The sequence below is a fragment of the Pelophylax lessonae genome, assembly GCF_965119305.1.
Source record: "Pelophylax lessonae genome assembly, chromosome: 11".
NCBI lineage: Eukaryota > Metazoa > Chordata > Amphibia > Anura > Ranidae > Pelophylax > Pelophylax lessonae.
The window spans coordinates 6,537,069-6,559,568 of NC_138778.1; the positions used below are offsets into that span (position 1 = coordinate 6,537,069).

Genomic DNA, 22,500 nt, shown 5'->3' on the forward strand with positions numbered 1-22,500 from the left:
GGCTTTATGGTGCCAATTAATCATGAGCCGTCACTCAGCGCTTCGCTCCCAGTCAGCACTTTTCTGTACCCATTTCCCCCACCCCCCTCCCCTCGTCACCAATTCCTCACACTCCGCCAAAAGCAACGTGTGCAGAAAACCCACCTAGGATAGCCAATCGGAAATCAACTTTCATTGGCCTGACTACACTGAAGGCTTGAATGCTGATATTCTGGTACTTCGGGTCATTGCACACTTTTGGTTCCAATTTTTGGGGGCACTGTGTGCAAAAAGAGCAAGCAACAATAGCTGTTCTTGGAAACTCGTGGGATGATTTGGCTGGGATTAGGCTGCAGCCAAAAATACAGAAAGTCTAAAAACCAGAAGCTGAAAATGGGCATTTAAAAAAAAAAAGCTAATACCTTACAGCAAATATTTTTTGTTGGTACACATGGAAGACCTAAAGCAGGGCATTTTTTTCTCTGAGAATAGGTGCAGGGATTGCCCCCTTCACTCAGAACACCTCTTGTCTCTGCCCCCTACCTTCCTCTGAGCATCGTCACTTGGTTCCACCCCCTACCTACCTCTGAGCACCGTCCCTTGGTTCCACCCACTACCCACCTCTGAGCACCATCCCTTGCTTCTACCCACCTCCGAGCACCGTCCTTCGGTTCCACCCACCACCCAGCTTCAAGCACTGTCCCTTGGTTTCACCCACCTCTGAGCACTGTCCCTTGTTTCCACCCATCTCCGAGGACCGTCCTTTGGTTTCACCCACCTCCAAGCACCCTGCCTCCTTCACTCCAAGAACCCCTGAGCATCGTCCCTTGGTTCCACCGCTTACCCTCCTCTGAGCATTGTCCCTTGGTTCTAACCCATACCCACCTCTGTGCATTGTCACTTGGTTCCATGCCCTGCCTAGCTCTGAGCACCGTCCCTTGGTGCGACCCACTTCCCACCTCTGAGCACCGTTCCTTGTTTCCACTTCCTACCCACCTCTAGGCACCATCCCTTGGTTCTACCCACCTCCGAGCACTGTCCTTCAGTTCCATCCACTGCCCACCTCCAAGCACTGTCTCTTGGTTGCACCCACCTCCGAGCACTGTCCCTTGATGCACCCATCTCAGAGCACCGTCCCTTGGTTCCACCCACCTCCAAGCACCGTCTCTTGGTTCCACACTCTACCCACCTCCAAGCACTGTCCTTTGGTTCCACCCACCTCTAAGCACCATCCTTTGGTTCTATCCACCTTGGAGCACTGTTCCTTGGTTCCACCCATCTCTGAGCAACGTCCCTTGGTTCCACCCACCCAATAGCTCCCCCTGCAACTAAATACCACCCAGCAACAATAGAACCCCACACAACAATAACCCCCGCAACAAAATACCACCCAGCTCGCACACCACCCCCCCCCCCCCATCGCCGGCTCACTTACATTAAAGCACTAAAGATGCCCTGGAACACTCCTGCCTTGCCCCATTAGAAGCCTCCCATCTGCTTCATCTCCGGCGGCGGCGGCTTCCCTGGCGTCTCCTCCCTCCTCCTCCTCATTGGTCAATAGCATGGCCTCTCCTTTTGGCCAATCCGGAAACTCATGACCCGCTTCCTGATTGGCCAGGAGGAGGATCCGTGTGACAATAGCAAATTTTCATTCACTATTGTCACACAACTGAGTGGGCTCGAGGCACACTGCTCTGCACCCCGAGCCCACCCTTTTTTTTTTTTTTTAGCCTGTGAGAGCCTCTGGCTCTAATCACGTTTAAAAAAAAAAAATCCCCATTGAACTCCATGCATCCGTGTAGATTAGGGGGCCGAACACATGGATGGGGGATGCGGCGCCCCGTATACACCAGCCGCCACTGGAATTGTCACTCTTTTTATGTTTATAGCGCAAAAAATAGAAATTGCACAGGTGATGAAATACCACCAAAAGAAAGTGCTATTTGTGGACAAAAAAATGCGCATGCGTGCAGGAGTCATTTTCCTGTAAGCTCCCGGCAAGGAAAGCTAAAGGTCCGCCGGACTTTCAGAGTGCATGCGCCGCTCGCGTGAGCGGCTGCATGCAGTGCAAATATCTCCTAAACCGTGCCGATTTAGGAGATATTAATTGTACCTACAGGTAAGCCTTATTATAGGCCTTATTATAGGCTTACCTGTAGTTGAAAGTGAAAAAAAGCGGTATACTACCGCTTTAAGGGGGCAAATCCTTCCGGTCCAGAAGTAGTTAATTTATTTTATTAATTCATTTATTAATATATTAATATTTTTTATTCACTTTTACTGTTTTTTTCCTAAGAGTTACAGGCCTACAATATAAAACAATTTTCCATGCGAAACAATGTACCGCTTTGAGATCAAAAATACTGACATAATCAGACCGCCAGGGAGGATATTAATGTCCCTTTTATTGGTTCTGTATATCGGTAAAGGGACTTTTCCCACCAGCGACTTTTCCTTACACCGTGTTATGACTCTCGTAGTCTATTTACGAATTCCTCAGCCCTGCGCAATATTTGTCTTATTTTGGTGGTGAGGTGACATTTCTCGGCCCTGGCCTTGTTGATGTAGCGCAGACTTTTCCCACGCTCTCTCTGCTCTGAATGAAGGGGACTGTACATCAGTTGCAGTACACATGCGATTTATAACGTCCTGCCCGCCATACCTGACAATTCACACCAAGGCCTTGCCTCTCCATTAACCCCCCCGGCTTATTTCTCCATTACGCCAAGGACCTGTTTGCTATACAGGGAGGAGGAGGAGACGTTCCCTCACACCCTCCATTCACAGGGACGTAGCGTGATCTTGGCGAAGGGGCCTTGGTTGGAGAAATACGACTTTATTGACAGAGCGAGAGATGGAAAAGGGCAAACTTCCAGCAAACCTGATTGTAAACACAACATTAAAGGAAACTAAATACGCTTGGGAGAAACGAGGGTCTGCCCTGGGAAGAAATTCTTCATCAAATAATAGTAAAAGTAGAAACGAGTCTGCGTTTATCTCGTTGATGCGATTATTTCATTTTACCAAATGCACTTTGGCTGCTACTCATTGCAAGGTTTTCGAGACACAATAATGGAAGAATTTAATTGCAAACAGACAAAAAAATAAAAAAGATAAATAAATATATTAAATAAAAAATTGGGATAGATTTGATGGACCACTTGATCAGCCGTCACTCTTCTGTGCTTCTGTGTTAACTGGTTTGGTTATTATAACCACTGACTTTTTCTCTCCAGGTTTTTTTTTTTCAACCAATATATATATATATATATACATACATACAGAGCCTGTCAGTGCTCAGTGTTCGTGGGCTTTCTTGTTCATCATCTTTAGAAGAGGCTTCCTTCTGGGACAACAGCCATGCAGACCAATTTGATGCAGTGTGCGGCGTATGGTCTGAGCACTGACAGGCTGACCCCCCCACCCTTTCAACCTCTGCAGCAATGCTGGCAGCACTCACACATCTATTTCCCAAAGACAACCTCTGGATATGACGCTGAGCACATGCACTCAACTTCTTTGGTGGACCATGGTGAGGCCTGTTCTGTGTGGAACCTGTCCTGTTAAACCACTGTATGGTCTTGGCCACCGTGCTGCAGCTCAGTTTCAGGGTCTTGGCAATCTTCCTATAGCCTAGGCTAGTCTTTATGAAGAGCAACAATTCTTTTTTTTCAGATCCTCAGAGAATTCTTTGCCATGAGGTGCCATGTTGAACTTCCACTGACCGGTATGAAAGAGTGAGAGCGATAACACCACCTGCTCCCCATTCACACCTGAGACCTTGTAACACTAGCAAGTCATGTGACACTGGGTGGGGAAAATTACTAATTAGACCCAATTTGGATATTTTCACTTAGCGGTGTACTCACTTTTGTTGCCAGCAATTTAGACATTAACCACTTAAGCCCCGGAGGATTTGGCTGCTCAAAGACCAGGCCCTATTTTGCAATTCAGCACTGCGTGACTTTAACGGACAATTACGCAGTCGTGTGACGCTGTACCCAAATAAAATTGATGTCTTTTTTTTTTCCACAAATAGAGCTTTCTTTTGGTGGTATTTGATCACCTGTGCGATTTTTATTTTTTGCGCTATTAACAAAAAAAAGAGCGACAATTTTGAAAAAATAATATTTTTCAAATTTTTTTATATGAAATTCTCAAAAAAAATTTGAAAATCAAAATTTTTTAACATTTTAGGGCAATTTGTTTTCTGCTACATATTTTTGGTAAAAAAAAAGTTGCGATAAGCGATTGGGAAAGATTTATGTAATTTTTATTGTTTTTTTATTTAACTAGTAATGGCGGCGATCTGCGTTTTTTTTTTTCCGCAGGACTGCGACATTGCAGCGGACAGATCGGACCCCTGACTTACATTTTTTACACTTTTGGGGGGACCAGTGACATTACTACAGTAATCAGTGCTATAAATATGCACTGTTACTGTAAAAATGACACTGGCAGGGAAGGGGTTAACTTTATTGGTGATCAAGGGGTTAAGTGTATCCCTAGGGGCATGATTCTAACTGTTAGGGGGCGTGGCTAGTAAAGTTATCACAGAGACATAGCAGGATCGCATAGCCTCTGTCATTACTTTAGGGAGAATGACAGACGGCTGTGTTTACATCAGCCGTCTGTCTTTCTCCCTCTCCTGTGGGAGATTGCGAGTGGCCGGCGGACATCGGAGCCGTCGGTCACACGCGCTGGCTAGGCAGGGAACGAGCTGGGGGCGGGAGCCCACCCCCCCTACAGGCTCGCGGGCGAGCGACGTAGTACGAAGTCACTTTGCCCAGGAGAGGCTGACTGCCACAGTAAATAGTCGTGCGGCAGTAGGCAAGTGGTTAATGGCTGTGTGTTGAGTTATTTTGAGGGGACAGTAAATTTACACTGTTATACAAGCTGTACACTCACTACTTTACATTGTAGCAAAGTGTCATTTCTTCAGTGTTGTCACATGAAAAGATAGAATAAAATATTTACAAAAATGTGAGGGGTGTACTCAATTTTGTGAGATACTATATACAGACACACACACACACATGTATACAGACATACATACTCACACACATATACAGAATGTCTATATATATATATATATATATATATATATATATATATATATATATATATCCACAAACACAAATATACAGACAGACACACACACCACTGCTTGCCGGCACATTTCTCCTCTCTTGATGAATACTCGTGAATCTCTGCAGTCTCCTGTTATCTCTGGCCTCATTCAGCCCCCTCCAGCTCTGCAGCCCTCCTTGGCTCTCCTATGACTCATCCCTCCTCCCTTGCTGGAAAACTCTTTAAAGCACAGGTGTCAAACAGAAGGCCCGCGGGCCGAATGCAGCCCCCCAGGCCATTTCATGTGGCCCTCACACCTCTCCTGCAGCTGCTACACCCCCCTTGTCTCTGCCCCACCTTGCCTCTGTAGTCGGCAGCAGAGAGGACTGAACTCCTTTTGCAGAAAGGCTCGTCTTTGCCCACCCCCCCTTCTCAGCGGGCCGCAGTAGAGAGGGTGAGCAGAACTCCTCCTGCAGATCCTGCACTTCTCTGTGCAGCCGCAACACCACCATGTCTTTTCCTCCCCTGCTCTCAGCAGACTGTGGAAGCTGACTCCAGCCCTCCTCTGGTTCTCCTCTAGAACCTGCACTTTTTCCTAGTTCCACTCGCATCTTCTTCCTGGCAGCAGCACAGGGTAAGGGGGTGCATTGTGATGTAAGGAAGGGTGGGTGACTTTTGACTTCTGATGGTGGGGGGGTTCTTGAAATCCCATGTAAGGGTTTAAGGGGGGTGGGGTGCTCAGGACATGTAATCCTACAGATATAACCAGCCCTTTGAGGGCAACCATATTGCTGATGCGACCCACGATGAAATTGTGTTTGACACCCCTGCTTTAAAGTGATTGTACAGGATCACCAGGGATTTCACATAAAGGAAGCAATATAAAGAGAAGAGGAGACTTTCTCATACAGTACACGGTACAGCAGCCACATATCAGGAATATGAAGTGTTGGGGTAACAGACGCTTTAAAGGAAACCATTTTCATTTTTAGTAGGTTATAACCTGTCAGTGTATTTTTTTTATCCTTCTGTGCCCCAATGTAGAGATTTCCCTATCACTTCCTGGTGCATAGCAAAAACAGGAAGTGAGAAGAAATCCCTCCAATGGGATTCTGTAGGCACAGGAGAATGTGTGCGTATGCAATGCCCAGATGTAGAATAACAAATTTATGTTCCCTCTTTTAGGTGTTCACATCACATGGACCAACCATCATCATGCCAACCTGGTTCTGCTCCAGAGAGTGGTTCTGTTATGTGGGACAGTTTGTTGAAGATGGACAGGTAAGAGAAAAAGCTTCTACACCCAATGCTATCAATGCAGAAGGTCTCCTGGCATCTTGATTCTAATGCCAACTCCCTTCAATGTTTTCTCAGTGTATTTATAATATACAGCCATGGTTCACAAACTAGAGGACAGGGACAGGGCCTGTTTGACTGCCGCACATACAGTGGGTATGGAATCTCACCCCCTTTAAAAAAAAAATCTAATTTTGTTGCTTTTCAGCCCAAAATAAAGACCGAAATGTTAAAAAAAAAACAAAAAAAAAACACAGAATCACGGAGTTGTAAAAAGGTCCCCCCCCCCCCCCTTGTGTCAGTATTTTGTTGAACCACCTTTTGCTTAAATTCCAGCCTTTAGTCTTTTGGGATTTGTCTCTACTAACTTTGCACATCTAGACTTTTCAATATTTGCCAACTCTTCCTTGAAGAACTGCTCAAGTTCAGTTAAATTTGATGGTAAACGTTTGTGGACTGCATTCTTCAAGTCATTCCACGGATTATCAATGGGGTTTAAGTCTGGGCTTTGACTAGGCCATGCAAGGACACTCACTTCCTTCTCCTCCAACCACTGTGTTCCCATTGTGGCTGTGTGCTTTGGGTCATCATCATGTTGGAAGGGAAACATTCTTCCTATTGACAACTTTCTGGCATAGGGCAGAAGATCTTCCTCAAGAACTTGACGGTATTTTGCCCCATTAATTTTTCCTTCTATCCTGACAAGTACTCCAGTCCCTGCTTCAGAGAAACACCCCCATAAAAGGGTATTACCACCTCCATTACAGGATATTACCACCTCCATAACAGGATATTACCATCCCCATAACAGGATATCACCACCTCCATAGCAGGATATTACCATCCCCATAACAGGATATTACCACCCCCATTACAGGATGCAGGAGGCATGTTGATGTCTCTAATCTCTAGTGAATGGATAGGCTGTGTTCTCATGAATATGAAGGGTCTCGTGATGTCACTGGTCTCTAGTGATTGGATAGGCTGTGTTCTCATGAATATGAAGGGTCTCGATGATGTCACTGGTCTTTAGTGAATGGATAGGCTAAGGTCTCATGAATATGAAGGGTCTCGATGATGTCACTGGTCTCTAGTGAATAGATAGGCTGTGGTCTCATGAATATGAAGGGTCTCGGTGAGGTCACTGGTCTCTAGTGATGGATAGGCTGTGGTCTCTTGAATATGAAGGGTCTCAGTGAGGTCACTGATCTCTAGTGAATGGATAGGCTGCATTCCCGTGACTATGAAGGGTCTCAGTGATGTCACTGGTCTCTAGTGAATGGATAGGCTGTGGTCTCATGAATATGAAGAGTCTTGGTGATGTCACTGGTCTCTAGTAATTGCATAGGCTGTGGTCTCTTGAATATGAAGAGTCTTGGTGATGTCACTGGTCTTTAGTGAATGGATAGGCTAAGGTCTCATGAATATGAAGGGTCTCGATGATGTCACTGGTCTCTAGTGAATAGATAGGCTGTGGTCTCATGAATATGAAGGGTCTCGGTGAGGTCACTGGTCTCTAGTGATGGATAGGCTGTGGTCTCTTGAATATGAAGGGTCTCAGTGAGGTCACTGATCTCTAGTGAATGGATAGGCTGCATTCCCGTGACTATGAAGGGTCTCAGTGATGTCACTGGTCTCTAGTGAATGGATAGGCTGTGGTCTCATGAATATGAAGAGTCTTGGTGATGTCACTGGTCTCTAGTAATTGCATAGGCTGTGGTCTCTTGAATATGAAGAGTCTTGGTGATGTCACTGGTCTCTAGTGATGGATAGGCTGCATTCCCGTGACTATGAAGAGTCTTGGTGATGTCACTGGTCTCTAGTGATTGGATAGGCTGCATTCCCATGAATATGAAAGGTCTCGGTGATGTCACTGGTCTCTAGTGATTGGATAGGCTGTGGTCTCGTGAATATGAAGGGTCTCAATGATGTCATTGATCTCTAGTGATTGGATAGGCTGCATTTCCATGAATATGAAGGGTCTCGGTGATGTCACTGGTCTCTAGTGATTGGATAGGCTGTGTTCGCATGAATATGAAGAGTCTTAGTGATGTCAGCAGTCTTTAGTGTATAGAGCAGCATGAACCCAAGACGTTTCAAGGGTGCTCCTTGTCATTGTACAGATACATATTTTGCCACTTTTACACAATCCTCATCATTAATGGCATTCTGCAATTTCTCGCGTTTATCTGTTTCTTTTGCATCCAGTGCCAACAAGTGCTGCTTCAGCCAATCCGATACAAGTTCCTCCTGACGGACAGGGTGTAAGAAATTGGGCTGGAACCATGACTAATATGTTGTCATTGTGAACATAAAAGGGAATTGTTCTGTCCCTCTGTCCTACCAGAACTATATAAGGGAAAACCGTCAGATTTTCTCATCCTTTCTGACCCAGAAACCTGAATCTCTGTGTAACGCGGCCCCTTCTCTGGCCCTGCTGCGATAAGGACAGTCTGTCGGCGAGCCAGTATCAGCAGGGACCCCGTCCAACTGGCGGGGGGAAATAGAAATCCAAGTGTGAGGGGTCAGATATGACCGTGTCACCACATCGCCCTCCTACGATCCTCGTGTATTCTGAAAACTGCCAAGTCAAAGCAGGATTGTTGTTCTAGAATTGCTCATTCAATGTATGAAGAGATAAAGAGTGACTTCATACAGGAAGGACTCCAGATTTCACATTTTAGTAATTTTAAGGAACAAAAGTGACCAGTAAACCAGCTGTTGCTGAACAAATAAAAGTGTATTCAAACCTAAGGAAAGCAATGTAATATATTGCAGCTCAACAGTCCTTAGCCCTCCTATAAAACCTAGCATAGTCCATCAATTTTCAACCATCGGTTTGTTTGCTCTCGCTCGATCCATTTCTTGGTTTGCTCCATCATGGTCACCTCATGCCTCCCCTTCTGTGAGAAAAAAGTAGGAATGGTGGCCTCTCGGCCGGCTACTGATGTGGTCGCCTTCCCCTAGGAAGCAGTGGGTGTATCTTCTGTTTTTGGCAGCGGAGTGACAATGTAATTAACGTTGTATTAGTGGGGAGGGGGAAAGAAATATCAAGTTCAGGTTCATTTAAACGGTTTCCAAACTGACAGAGGAGATTCCCACACTAAGGGGTTGGATACCGGTGTTCCCAACCCACCCACACGCGTTCTCCCATCCTTGTACATTGTCAGCGGTGGGCTTCAGTTTCCTGCTACGACGGTGGGAAAACAAGGAGAAAAAAAATCTTAATTTGTATCAGACGTTACGGGATAATGTATTCACTGAGACAAGAGTTCAATCACTCCGTTACATCAGGAACACGTTATATCCTTTCATCTGGCTGGCAGAGCAGGCTGGGTCTTGTAGTCCTTCACCAAAACAGCCATTCATTCAATGTGTCGGCTTTTCATTTCCTAGTCTGAGCCGGTTTGTGTTGTAACAATGTCTGCAATGTGTCATACAGCAAACATCAGTGGGAAGAATGTTCCTTACATTGGTGGTCAGTGGGAAGAATGTCCCTTACATTGGTGATCAGTGGGAAGAATGCTCCTTACATTGGTGATCAGTGGGAAGAATGTCCCTTACATTGGTGGTCAGTGGGAAGGATGTCCCTTACATTGGTGGTCAGTGGGAAGAATGTCCCTTACATTGGTGGTCAGTAGGAAGAATGTTCCTTACATTGGAGGTCAGTGGGAAGAATGTCCCTTACATTGGTGGTCAGTGGGAAGAATGCTCCTTACATTGGTGGTCAGTGGGAAGAATGTCCCTTACATTGGAGGTCAGTGGGAAGAATGCCCCTTACATTGGTGATCAGTGGGAAGAATGCTCCTTACATTGGTGGTCAGTGGGAAGAATGTCCCTTACATTGGTGGTCAGTGGGAAGAATGTCCCTTACATTGGTGGTCAGTGGGAAGAATGCTCCTTACATTGGTGATCAGTGGGAAGAATGTCCCTTACATTGGTGGTCAGTGGGAAGAATGTCCCTTACATTGGTGGTCAGTGGGAAGAATGCTCCTTACATTGGTGATCAGTGGGAAGAATGTCCCTTACATTGGTGGTCAGTGGGAAGAATGTCCCTTACATTGGTGGTCAGTAAGAAGAATGCCCCTTACATTGGTGGTCAGTGGGAAGAATATCCCTTACATTGGTGGTCAGTGGGAAGAATGTCCCTTACATTGGTGTTCAGTGGGAAGAATGTCCCTTACATTGGTGGTCAGTGGGAAGAATATCCCTTACATTGGTGGTCAGTGGGAAGAATGTCCCTTACATTGGTGTTCAGTGGGAAGAATGTCCCTTACATTGGTGGTCAGTGGGAGAAGGAGGAGGACACAGTGAAGGAGCTCTTTCTGACAACCAGCCTTTTTCAAGCCTGGGCCTTGCCTGCTAGCTTGGCCCAGGAACAATGCCTGATCCTGGGGGAGGCCCTGGGAGGGATCCCCCTGATAACATGGGGCCTAGTGAGGAGGAGATGGAAGACCTGACTGTTGGTCCAGGCCCTGGTGAGCATGCGGATGTCTTCAACCAGAAGATTATTGATCGTTTTAGGGCGATTGGAAGAGCTGAAGAAAAACTGACAATCTAGAAGCAGGACCTTGTCCGTATCTATGAATTTTTGTTTATAAACAATAGACAGGGCTAAAAGCCCTGTATACATGATCAGAAAATCGTACTAATAATACCGCTTTCGAAACAAGTGTACGATAATCTGATCCTTAGTACACAGCTTTCGAGAGCCAATCACGACCGTTCATACGATATTATCTGATGGGACAAGCACAACAATTTTTTTCATACGATACCAGATCGTAGGATTTTTGTTTATTCAGTACAATTGTCCTTCGAAAATGCAATACAAATACATTACATCACTTTTGAAATGTTTATTCTGTCGTGCAAGAATTTTCGTAACTTTAGTAAACTCTTTTATTTCTGATATTAGATCAGCATGCAAAAAAAAAAAGGATGATCATTCGTCCCATAATCTCATCATGTGTACTGGGCGTTAGGGAAGTCTTGGTCTCTATGCAAGGATTCCAGATCACCAACCCGCACATCTATGAGATTGGAGCTGTTAATGGACAGGCTGAATTTACCAAGTTGATTGATCTATCAGCTTGGGTACAACCAAAATTGTATACATGATGCCCGGGCGCTAATTAGTAAGGACGGGCTGCACCTTAAATGGTACAGCTCTATAGATGGCCACAAAGTTGGAGGGGCTTGTAAACTAGGAGATGGGAGGGGGGGGGCCCAGAGGTAGAGTCAGGAGGGAGGGAGCAAAGGACAGAAGGTATTATTGGGGTCAGCAGCGACAGTAGAGCCGTAACATCAACCATTGGGGGGGGGGGGGTCTGTGCAGACAAACCTCAGACCAAACAGGAATAAAAGTAAGCACTATTCACTGTCAACTTCCAAAAAACTAGGAGGAGTATACGCAAATGCCAGGAGCCTAGCTAATAAAATGGATGAGCTGGAACTGTTAGTACATGAGGAGGACATAGACCTTGTGGGAATAACAGAAACGTGGTCCGACCCCTCACACGACTGGCTGGCCATTATCGAAGGTTATACTGTGTATCGGAAGGACAGGGAAGGAAAAAGAGGGGGAGGGGTATGTCTCCATGTCAAGAATAATGTAAAGGTGGTAGAGAGGAGTGATATTATGGAAGGGATGAGTACGGAGTTATAAACTGTGTGGGTAGAACGCCAAAGTGAAGAAGTAAAGGGGAAAGTAAATGTGGGGGTTTGTTATAGGCCACCCAACCAGGGGAGGTAGAGCTGGAATTCAATGGTGGGTAACACGACAAAGCTGGGATCAGTCATCATATTAGGGGACTTCAACTATTCCGACATTGACTGGGAAGAGGGTACTGCACGCTCACTAAAGGCCCGTCTATTCAGGAAAACCTTACAGGACAACTACATGTCTCAGTTGATGGATATTAGAATGAATGCAGTGCTGGATCTATTAATTACTAATGACCCAGATCTAATCTCAGATGTTGGAGTCCGGGACAACTTGGGTTCTAGCAATCACAGGATGATCACATTTAGCGTAAATAACAATATAGCAAGGCAAGAGGGGAACATAAGAACCCTAAACATCAGAAGGGCAAACTTCCCCAAACTGTCCTCAATGAGAGAGAAAATAAACTGGGACCAAACCCTAGGAACACTGACCACGGAGGAAAAAAGGGAATGCTTAAGGAACATAGGATAACCCAACGCTGTACCATTTGTAGGTGGTATGGATAGCCAGGGGACGGGACCCACCATGGAGCAGGAAGGTAATCCTTGCCGGCCGCCGCCGCCGAGTGTGGGAGCTGGCACACTGGAACACCGAGGGTAGCGTGGTGTCTGGAAGTGATGCCACTCAGTAGGAAGGAGACAAGTGCAGGAACCAGAGTGGTTATCCCGGAAATTGACATTTGGCATCCGTCATTCTTCAATGCCCTCACCGCCATCTGGACCATATGTGTTTATGTGCCTGCAATCCTTGTTTTTAACACATGTCCAATAAATCGTTACTACCTATGGAGCGCTGCCTGCTGATCCTCCTTTGATTTAACATTGTTATTCCTGTGTACTGTCCAATTTCATTGCTCAACTCCTTTGGGTACAACCAGCCTGCTGGATTTTCTTGCTATTATTGTTGGTGGCTGCTATAGCTGCTAGCGATACATCGCTAGTGGCTGCTATAGCTGCTAGCAATGGCTGCTATAGCTGCTAGCAGGGACAGCTTTCCCAGCCCATGGTTGCAGGAAAGACATTTGCTGTGTGTATGGCTGGCCTTAGTGGTTGTAGTCTTTTGCATGAAATTGAAGATAGGGATGGGGGATGGGTTCCAATTCCCAAAAGGGTCTCTTTGCAGCCTTTTCTGATATTCTGATTGCCTGAAGGGCTGCAGGCAGTTGTTGCTACTATTATATTATGACCCAATTTTGATCGTTGCTACTCATATTCAGTATGTTGTGGCTCATCCATAGACACTCATCATGAGAAGGATCAGCTATAAAATGTATGAGCAATTCTTTTATTTGCCTAAATGTAAGATAATGAGACCTATTTATTCACTGCCTGGCCAAAAAAAAAAAAAAAGGTCACACTCTAATATTTAGTTGGCTTTGATTACGGCACGCATTCCCTGTGGCATTGTTTCGATAAGCTTCTGCAATGTCACAAGCTTTGTTTCCGCCCAGTGTTGCATTCATTTTTCACCAAATGATGGGAGAGTCGGAGCACTGCGCAAAGTCTTCTCCACCACATCCCAAAGATTCTCAATGGGGGTAAGTTCTGGACTCTGTGGTGGCCAATCCATGTGTGACAATGATGTCTCCTGAACCACTCTTTCACAATGTGACCTCGATGAATCCTGGCATTGTTATCTTGGAATATTCCCGTGCCATCAGGGAAGAAAAACTCCATTGATGGAATAACCTGGTCATTCCGTATATTCAGGTAGTCAGCTGACCTCATTCAGTATATTCAGGTAGTCAGCTGACCTCATTCAGTATATTCAGGTAGTCAGCTGACCTCATTCCGTATATTCAGGTAGTCAGCTGACCTCATTCAGTATATTCAGGGAGTCAGCTGACCTCATTCCGTATATTCAGGGAGTCAGCTGACCTCATTCCGTATATTCAGGTAGTCAGCTGACCTCATTCTTTGGGCACATCCAGTAATATCCAATAGGAGAGTCACTGCATGCTTAGTTTAGTAAGTTTCTTAGTTAATTCCAGGTGGCGATTTTTTTTTTTGGCTGGGCAGTGTATATAAGATGTATCTCTTGTATATACTTAAAATGTGACTTATAAAATGTCTTTTCTCAGGGGACTCCGGAGGATTTACTGTTTTTTTACGAGCACCTCAGAAAAGGCGGAGGAGTGCAGCGCGTGGATGAATGCCTCCTGCAGTATCGCTACCATGAGCATGCCGCGACGCACGCCGTGTCAGAGTGAGTGCTGCTCCTGCTTTGTTATCTGTGAGCTTGGGGTATCAGGAATGGCGTATTTCACCTCTAAACCTCTCAAAAAAAAATTTGACACTTTAGACCGGGCATAGGATGAAACCTTTAACCACTTTACAACCGCCTGCCGCAGTTATACTGCGGCAGGCAGCCGCTCCTGCGCGAACCACCGTAGGTATACGTCAGTAGCACGCAGGCAGCTAAGGGCAAGCGTGCGCTGGCGCGCTCCCGCCCCCCGCTCGTCAGCGGGGAAGCTGATGCGTGGGGCAGGCGGCTCCGATTGCTGCCTGACATCCGCAATCATTCCCCACTGAGAGAGAAGGACGGTCATCTGTTGTATACACAGCCGACCAATCTTCTCTCTGGAATGATCACAGAGCGCCTGTGATCCTTCTATATAGGATCACAGGTCTCTGTGATCATTTCAAAAGCCACGCCCCCTTACAGTTAGAAACACTCCCCTAGGTACACATTTAACCCCTTGATCACCCACAATTTCAGAGTTTTACAATGTCTCATGGGATGTGTAGTTCCACTACAGCTGGAGGGCCGTAGTTTGAGGATCCCTGCCCTAGGGACACATTTAACACTTTGATCGCCTCTGGTGTTAACCCCTTCCCTGCCAGTGTCATTAGTGCTGGGGAGCGAGCACGTGCCGCCGGCGACGCGCTTTCACCCCCACTAGGCAGCGGAGATGCCAATCCATGGGATCGGCGGCCGCGATCGCTCCCCGCTGAGAGAGAAGGACTGTCTGCTGTTGTAAACACATCTGACTGTTGTTCTCTCTATTCTATATAGGATCACAGGTCTCTATGATCATTTCACATGCCCCTCCCCCATACAGTTAAAAAAAAAAACTTCCCTAGGCTCACACTTAACCCTTTTGATGTGTTAACCCCTTCCCTGCCAGTGTCATTATTACAGTGACAGTGCATATTTTTAGCACTGATTACTGTAGTAATGTCACTGGTCCCACCCAAAAGTTTCAAAAATGGCAGTTAGGGGTGCGATCTGTCCGCCGCAATGTCGCAGTCCTGCAAAAAAAACGCAGATCGCCGCCATTACTAGAAAAAAAAAAACAGTAACAATTATATAAATCTTTCCGTAGTTAGTAGACGCAATAACGTTTGCGCAAACCAATCAAAATGCGCTTATTGCAATTTTTTTTTTTTTACCAAAAATATGTAGCAGAATACAAATTGGCCTAAATTGTTAAAAAATTTAGATTTTTAAATTTTTTTTTTTGGGAATGTTATATAGCAGAATGTGAAAAATATTGTTTTTTTTTTTTTTTCAGAATTTTCGCTTTTTTTTTTTTTTTTTGTTTATAGCGCAAAAAATAAAAATCGCACAGGTGATCAAATACCACCAAAAGAAAGCTCTGTTTGTGGGAAAAGAAAGGACATTTTTTAGGTACAACGTCACTCAACCGCGCAATTGTCCGTTAAAGTAACGCAGTGCCGAATCGCAAAATATGGCCTGGTCATTAAGGGGGCCAAAAATCATTCCCGTAGTTAGTAAACGCAATAACTTTTGCGCAAACCAATCAAAATACACTTATTGGGATTTTTTTTTTTTTTTTTTACGAAAAATATGTAGCAGAATACAAATTGGCCTAAAATGTTAAAAAATTTAGATTTTTTTTTTTCTATTGGAAATGTTATTTAGCAGAATGTGAAAAATATTGTTTTTTTTTTTCAGAATTGTCGCTATTTTTGTTTTTATAGCGCAAAAAATAAAAATCGCACAGGTGATCAAATACCGCCAAAATAAAGCTCTATTTGTGGGACAAAAAGGACATCCGTTTTATTTAGGTACAGCATCGCATGACTGCGCAATTGTCCATTAAAGTAATGCAGTGCCGAATCGCAAAATAGGCCCTGGTCTTTCAGCAGCCAAATCCTCCGGGGGTTAAGTGGTAAAGGGGGAAAATTTTCGGGTCCAGAAGTGGTTAATGGACTTGTTGATGATGAACTCTATCTTTGTGTTGTCTCATGGTGGGAGTCGGACAGTAGCTCGCTCTCACATGGTGGAAACTGTCAGCTTTCACACAATTGCAGTCACAGGCGTACGGCACACTTTACACGTCCCGCGTCCGACCCCTCTGGAACTGGCCCCCCGTGCCTCGTCTTCTCAGCGCGCTCCATCCGCATCGGCTGTACATGAGACAGGCGGCCCGTGCCAAATACAACATCCTGCTGGAGGGGTGCGAGCCGAGCGCAGCAATGTTTTCCTAAGCTGCATCCTCTTTTATTTTCAGGGGTGTAGCCATTCCCCTTCTACGTTCCAAGAAAAGTCGCTTTCTGGCCAGTATAGGGACATTCATACGCCCTGTGCTCGCCTCGTGCCTCGCCAGAAACCGGGGTCCTTGGGGAATTGAGGGGTCCTGCTCTTAAAGCTGAACTACAGCCAAATTAAATTGATATTAACCACTTCTGGACCGGAAGGATTTGCCCCCTTAATGACCAGGCCATATTTTGCTATACGGCACTGCGTTACTTTAACTGACAATTTAAAGTGAATTAAAATGAAAAGAACCACTTCTGGACCGGTCGTTTTTTTCCCCCTTTATGACAACGCCATTTTTTGCAATTCGGCGCTGCGTTACTTTAACAATTGCGTGGTCGCGCTACGCTGTGCCCAATGAAATTCGTTTTTTTTCCCCCACAAACAGAGATTTCTTTTGGTGGTATTTGATCACCTGTGCGTCTGCTATATAACATTTCCAAAAAAAAAAAAATCAAAATTTTTTATCCTTTTAGGCAAATTATTATTCTGCTACATATTTTTGGTAAAAAAAAATCACAATAAGCGTATTTTGATTGGTTTGCGCAAAAGTTATCGCATCTACAAACTAGGGGAAAGATTTGTCATTTTTATTAATTAATTAATTTTTTTTTTTTTTTACTAGTAATGGCGGCAGTCTGAGATTTTTAGCGGGACTGCGACATTGCGGCAGACAGATAGGACCCCTAACTGACATTTTTGACACTTTTGGGGGGGACCAGTGACATTACTACAGTAATCAGTGTTAAAAATATGCACTGTTACTGTAATAATGACACTGGCAGGGAACGGGGGTTAACACATCAAAAGGGTTAAGTGTGAGCCTAGGGAAGTTTTTTTTTTTAACTGTATGGGGGAGGGGCATGTGAAATGATCATAGAGACCTGTGTTCCTATATAGAAGGATCGGAGGCGCTCTGTGATCATTTCAGAGAGAAGAACAGTCAGATGTGTTTACAACAGCAGACAGTCCTTCTCTCTCAGCGGGGAGCGATCGCGGCCGCCGATCCCATGGATTGGCATCTCCGCTGCCTAGTGGGGGTGAAAGAGCGTCGCCGGCGGCACGTGCTCACTCCCCAGCACCACTTAGAGCTACGTCGTTTTGGGCAGCCGAGCCAGCCTGCCTCAATAAAACTGCGGCAGGCGTTCGGAAAGTCGTTAAAGGCAATTATTATTATTTTTTAAAATAACAAACATATTACACTTACCTGCTCCGTGTAATGGTTTTGCACAGAGCGGCCTGGATCCTCCTCTTCTTGGGTCCTCCGCCGGCGCTCCTGGTCCCTCCCTCCCGCCGAGTGCTCTCAGAGCAAGCAGCTTGCAATAAGGGGCACCTAAGCAGGCCTGCTAATAAGCCACTGCCCTGTTTGTCCATTCACAACTGCCCCCTCTCTCTTCTCATTGACTCACTGGGGGTGATTGACAGTAGTGGGAGCCAATGGCTCCTGCTGCTGTCTCAGCCATTAAGGAGGGAGTGTCCCCGGAGAGCTGAGGCCCTCGTGCACATCGCTGGATCGCAATGTGGCTCACATAAGGATTGGGGGTAGGGGGGCTGCTGCACATGGAAGGTCTTTTAACCTTTATATATATATATATATATATAATAAAGAAACCCTGCGCTTATACCACCACCTCTCAAACAGTGATTAATGGAAATGATTAATAAAACAATTTGTATTTCTAAAGATGAAGAAGGCTGTCACCCATTGAGTCCCAAAACAAGACTCAATACAAAATAAAGAAAGAAGACCGGCCATTGTGTCAGCTCTGTTATTTGATAGTTCTTATATAGCAATGGGGCGTGACCACCCGGTGACGTCATCCAGAGACCCTGCCCTTTGTGAAGTCTGAGTGGCGGGGTCTCCAGGTGAGGTCACCAGATGGCCACACCCCTTAGCTACAAAATAACCGGCAGACAAATGGAACAGACACAACGGCCGGAGCCAGCGTCGGAGGAGGATAGTTTTTTTTAATTTTTAGCGGGGCAGCAGAAGAGGGAGGAGAACGGAGGAAGAAGACTTTAGAGGAGGGAGAAGACCAGAGGAAGAAGACAGCAGTGGCAGAACTAGAGAAGAGAACTATAGAAAGAAGACATATTGGAGCTACGACGGGGAACATTCTTCATTTTTAATAATGGACTTGTTAAAAAGTGTCTTTTTTCTTTTTTAGTGAATTGGTAGGGGTACAATGTACTTCATACTCATTCACATGGGGGGCGGGATCTTCCGATAAGCCCCCTGCCCAAAGTCCCCCACATCAAATGTCCAGGGTTGTTGGGAAGAGGCCATCAACATGGGGACAAGGTGCCTTAGAGTGATGGGGCGCAGAGCCCCCCCTGCCCCAAAGCACCCACCCCTCATGTTGAGGGCATGTGGCCTGGTATGTTCCAGGAGGGAGGGGCGCTCCCTCACCCCCCCCCCTTTCCTGACTTGCCAGGCTGCATGCTCCGATAAGGGTCTGGTATGAGTTTTGGGGGGGCCCCACAACGTTTTTTTTTTTACATTTTTGGCTTGGGGATTCCCCTCAAAATCCATACCAGACCCTCTTGGGGGTGGGGGAGGGGGGGGAGACCCTAAACCATTTTTTTTTCAATTTTGGCATGGGTTTCTCTTCAAGATCCTCACAGCACAAGTCGCATGAGTTAGAATCAGTTAAGATGATAATCCAACTTGGATGCAACTTAAATTGAAATCAATGGGCTGAAATCCTGCCCAAGTTTGACCAACATAGTGCAGGAACCTTTTCAGTGCAGGACCCTTTTCAGTGCAGGAACCTTTTCAGTGCAGGACCCTTTTCAGTGCAGGAACCTTTTTCAAAGTCAGACCGACACAGGTTGGGCCAGTTAAGACGGCTCTCATGGGGAACCATTGATTTTGACATGTCATGCCACTTGTGCTTTCAAAGTCAGAGCGTATGTCGGACCAGTGTGAACTGGCCCTAAAGGGATGCAGACACTGCCACTTTCCTCATTAGAACCCTGCAGGTGCAGCAGCTAATTATAAAACCACCCCCACTAGATTCACATTGCACATGGACACAGAGAAACAAACAGCTATTTCTTCAGAATAACGAAAGGTAGGAATCTGCAACAAAGTTTGTTACAATCCCTGCGATGTACAGAGATCGCCCAGAGGGGGAGGGTTTTTTTTTTTTTCCCTCCATATAAGTGGAGTTACTCTTTTAAATGAGGATATGGAAATCCTGCTGTAGACGGCTCTTTTATGCAACCGCGAGCATGTCAAGACGTAATCTTACATGTCAACAGCGATGCCGCTTATTGACGGATCTTTTTTTAAAGTGAGCGAGAATTGTGCTGGGGGCCATTTCACATGCTGGAGATGTGCGCACCACACCACATGACTCTGCGAAAACCAATTATGTCTTTAACCCCATCAGTGCCACAGCGAACCCCAGTCTACGGCCCTCTGCAGCACTCCGGCTATGGTGGAACTACAAGTCCTAATAAACCCCCCAGGGGGGGAGCCTGTTGGAGGTTGTAGTTCTGCCGCATCTGTAGATCTTTCCTTCGATTATAATTCCATTTTATTATTCAGATAATACATTCAGATAATACATTCAGGTAATACATTCTGATAATACATTCAGATAATACATTCAGATAATACGTTTCATATTTAACCAGAAGGCAGCATGGCTGAGCTCATCCTCCGTCTCCCACGATTGTTTGTCTGCGTCTATTGGTCGAGTTGGTTTGTTTGTTTGTGACGTTTACAGGGGTTGCGAAATTTCTACAAGATATAAACATTTCGGATCACAGCTCCATTGTTGAAGCATTCGATTCCCAAAACATTGGCGGATTGTATCAGAATGTTGCTACTAATCTGCTGCCCGTTCTCCATTGGCCGGAGACCCTTTCTTGGATTTCCAATATTTTTCGGGGCTACAGCTGAAGAAATCCGACTATCAGGATCTACAAAGATGTGAAATGGACTGCGTTACGTCCTTCCAAAAATGTCATTTCATTGTTTCTCATACAGTTCATCTTCACTTGATACTTTATTTTTTTTTCTCACCTTCATCCTCTTTGGGATTAATTTGTTTCCATCACAGCTCTTCAGCAATTATTCAATCATCTCATTGCATAATCCTAATGAGAGAATATAAAAAAGTTGGCAATTTTCTTTTATAATTAGCAACCAAATGTTAATTTGTATTTTCCCGCCTTTGATCCGTCCGGGCCAGTTAAGCAACTTCTAGCGGCCTCTGGGAAAGGGTTTAATTAAAAAAAAGTGGAGAAGGAAGCCGAGAACTGAACAAGTCAAATCAGGCGAAGGTTCCATCAAAGTCACCAAACCGGGGCTGAAGTTGCCGAATCTGTGACAATAATGCAAAGGACTTTGATTTTAAATTTTTTTTTTTTGGGGTATTTTTTTTTTTTCTTTTTAACTATGGTGGATGGATTGTATTGGTAAGCATTAGGCGGCTTTCACTGGTGCGTTTTTACCTTGCTAAAAATGCAATAAAGTCATTCCCTTTAAATTTTTTTTGACAAGTCCTGCATGCTGCTGTATCGTTAACCACTTGACTTCCGAAAAATTTACCCCCTTCATGACCAGGCCATGTTTTGCGATACAGCAAAGCGTTACTTTGACAATTGCGTGGTTGTGCGATGCTGTACGCAAATAAAATTGATGTCCTTTTTTTTCCCCTCACAAATGGAGCTTTCTTTTGGTGGTATTTGATCACCTCTGCTTTTTTTTTAATTTTTATGCGCTATTAAAAAAAAAAAAAAAAAAAAATAGAGAATTAAAAAATAAAAAAAAATGTATTTTCTTCTTTAAAACATCCAATAAAAAATTTTGAAAATCAAATTTCTTCATAAATTTACATGTTTTTGGTAAAAAGAAATCCCAATCAATGTATATTGATTGGTTTATGCGAACGTTATAGCGCCTACAAACTATGGAATATATATATATATATATATATTGTGTGTGTGTATGTATGTATATATATATATATATATATCTATATTTTTTTTTTTAATATATATATATATTAGTAATGGCGGCGATTGGCGACTTATAGTGGGACTGCGATATTGTGACGGACTTTCAGACACTAACTGACACTTTTTGGAGACCAGTGACACCAATACAGATCAGTGCTAAAAATATTCACTGTCACTGTACTATGACACTGGCTGGGAAGGGGTTAAATAGGGGTGATCACTGGCTGGAAAGGTGTTAAATAGGGGTGATCAAAGGGTTACATATGTGCCTAGCCAGTGTTTATGTGTACAGTGTGTGTTGCTTTCACTAGGGGAAGTGATGGATTTTATTCCCTGCTTTGCGGGGAAAGAAAACCTATTACTTCAATGCTGACAGGACAGGGTTGTGTATTGTTTACATAGGCAGGGCTTTGTCCTGTGTGAATTCACAGCGATCGGCGGGTGCCGGCGGTCATCCGATGGCTTGCACCCGCTGATCGACATCTGCTGTGTTTAATCACAGCACCGCCGGGTCGCCGGCGGCGTGCGCGCCCCCCCCCCCCCCAGCCGGAAGTTCCAGATCACGTACCTAGTAAGTGATCTGGCACAGGAGAGCCGCCTTGCCGCTGTATATGTATCTGTATATGTATGTTATGCGCTTTTCAAAAACGCACCAAAAGCGCAGATGCCTATTAAAATAAATGGAGATCACATCAAAAAATGCATAAAAAATGTGCTGCACTTGCATTTTTTTTTTGTCACATGCACATGTTTCACAGGTGCATGCTGGGACTCGGACAGCAAGAAAATGCACCGGAAATGCATATGCAGTGTGAAAGCAGCCTTCACACCAGATGCTTTAATGAAAATATGCCAGCACCAGTAAAAGCAATGTACTTTGAAAGGAGCCGTTCATATCAGGGCTTGGGCTTATATGAGGTGCTGCCCTGTGCTGAAAGAAAACTTGGGCATGC

The 22,500-nt window shown here is 45.0% G+C and overlaps 1 protein-coding gene across 4 annotated transcripts in view; it reads left to right on the top strand.

Annotated features, from left to right (window-relative positions):
* Positions 1-22,500, top strand: part of B3GNTL1 (UDP-GlcNAc:betaGal beta-1,3-N-acetylglucosaminyltransferase like 1) — a 387,185-nt gene that overhangs the window by 329,192 nt on the left and 35,493 nt on the right. For all 4 annotated transcript variants that reach the window (XM_082272696.1, XM_082272695.1, XM_082272698.1 and 1 more), the window contains 2 exons: positions 6,235-6,330; positions 14,154-14,278. In XM_082272696.1, the coding sequence (XP_082128822.1) occupies positions 6,235-6,330; positions 14,154-14,278 (221 nt within the window). The remainder of the gene's footprint in view (positions 1-6,234; positions 6,331-14,153; positions 14,279-22,500) is intronic.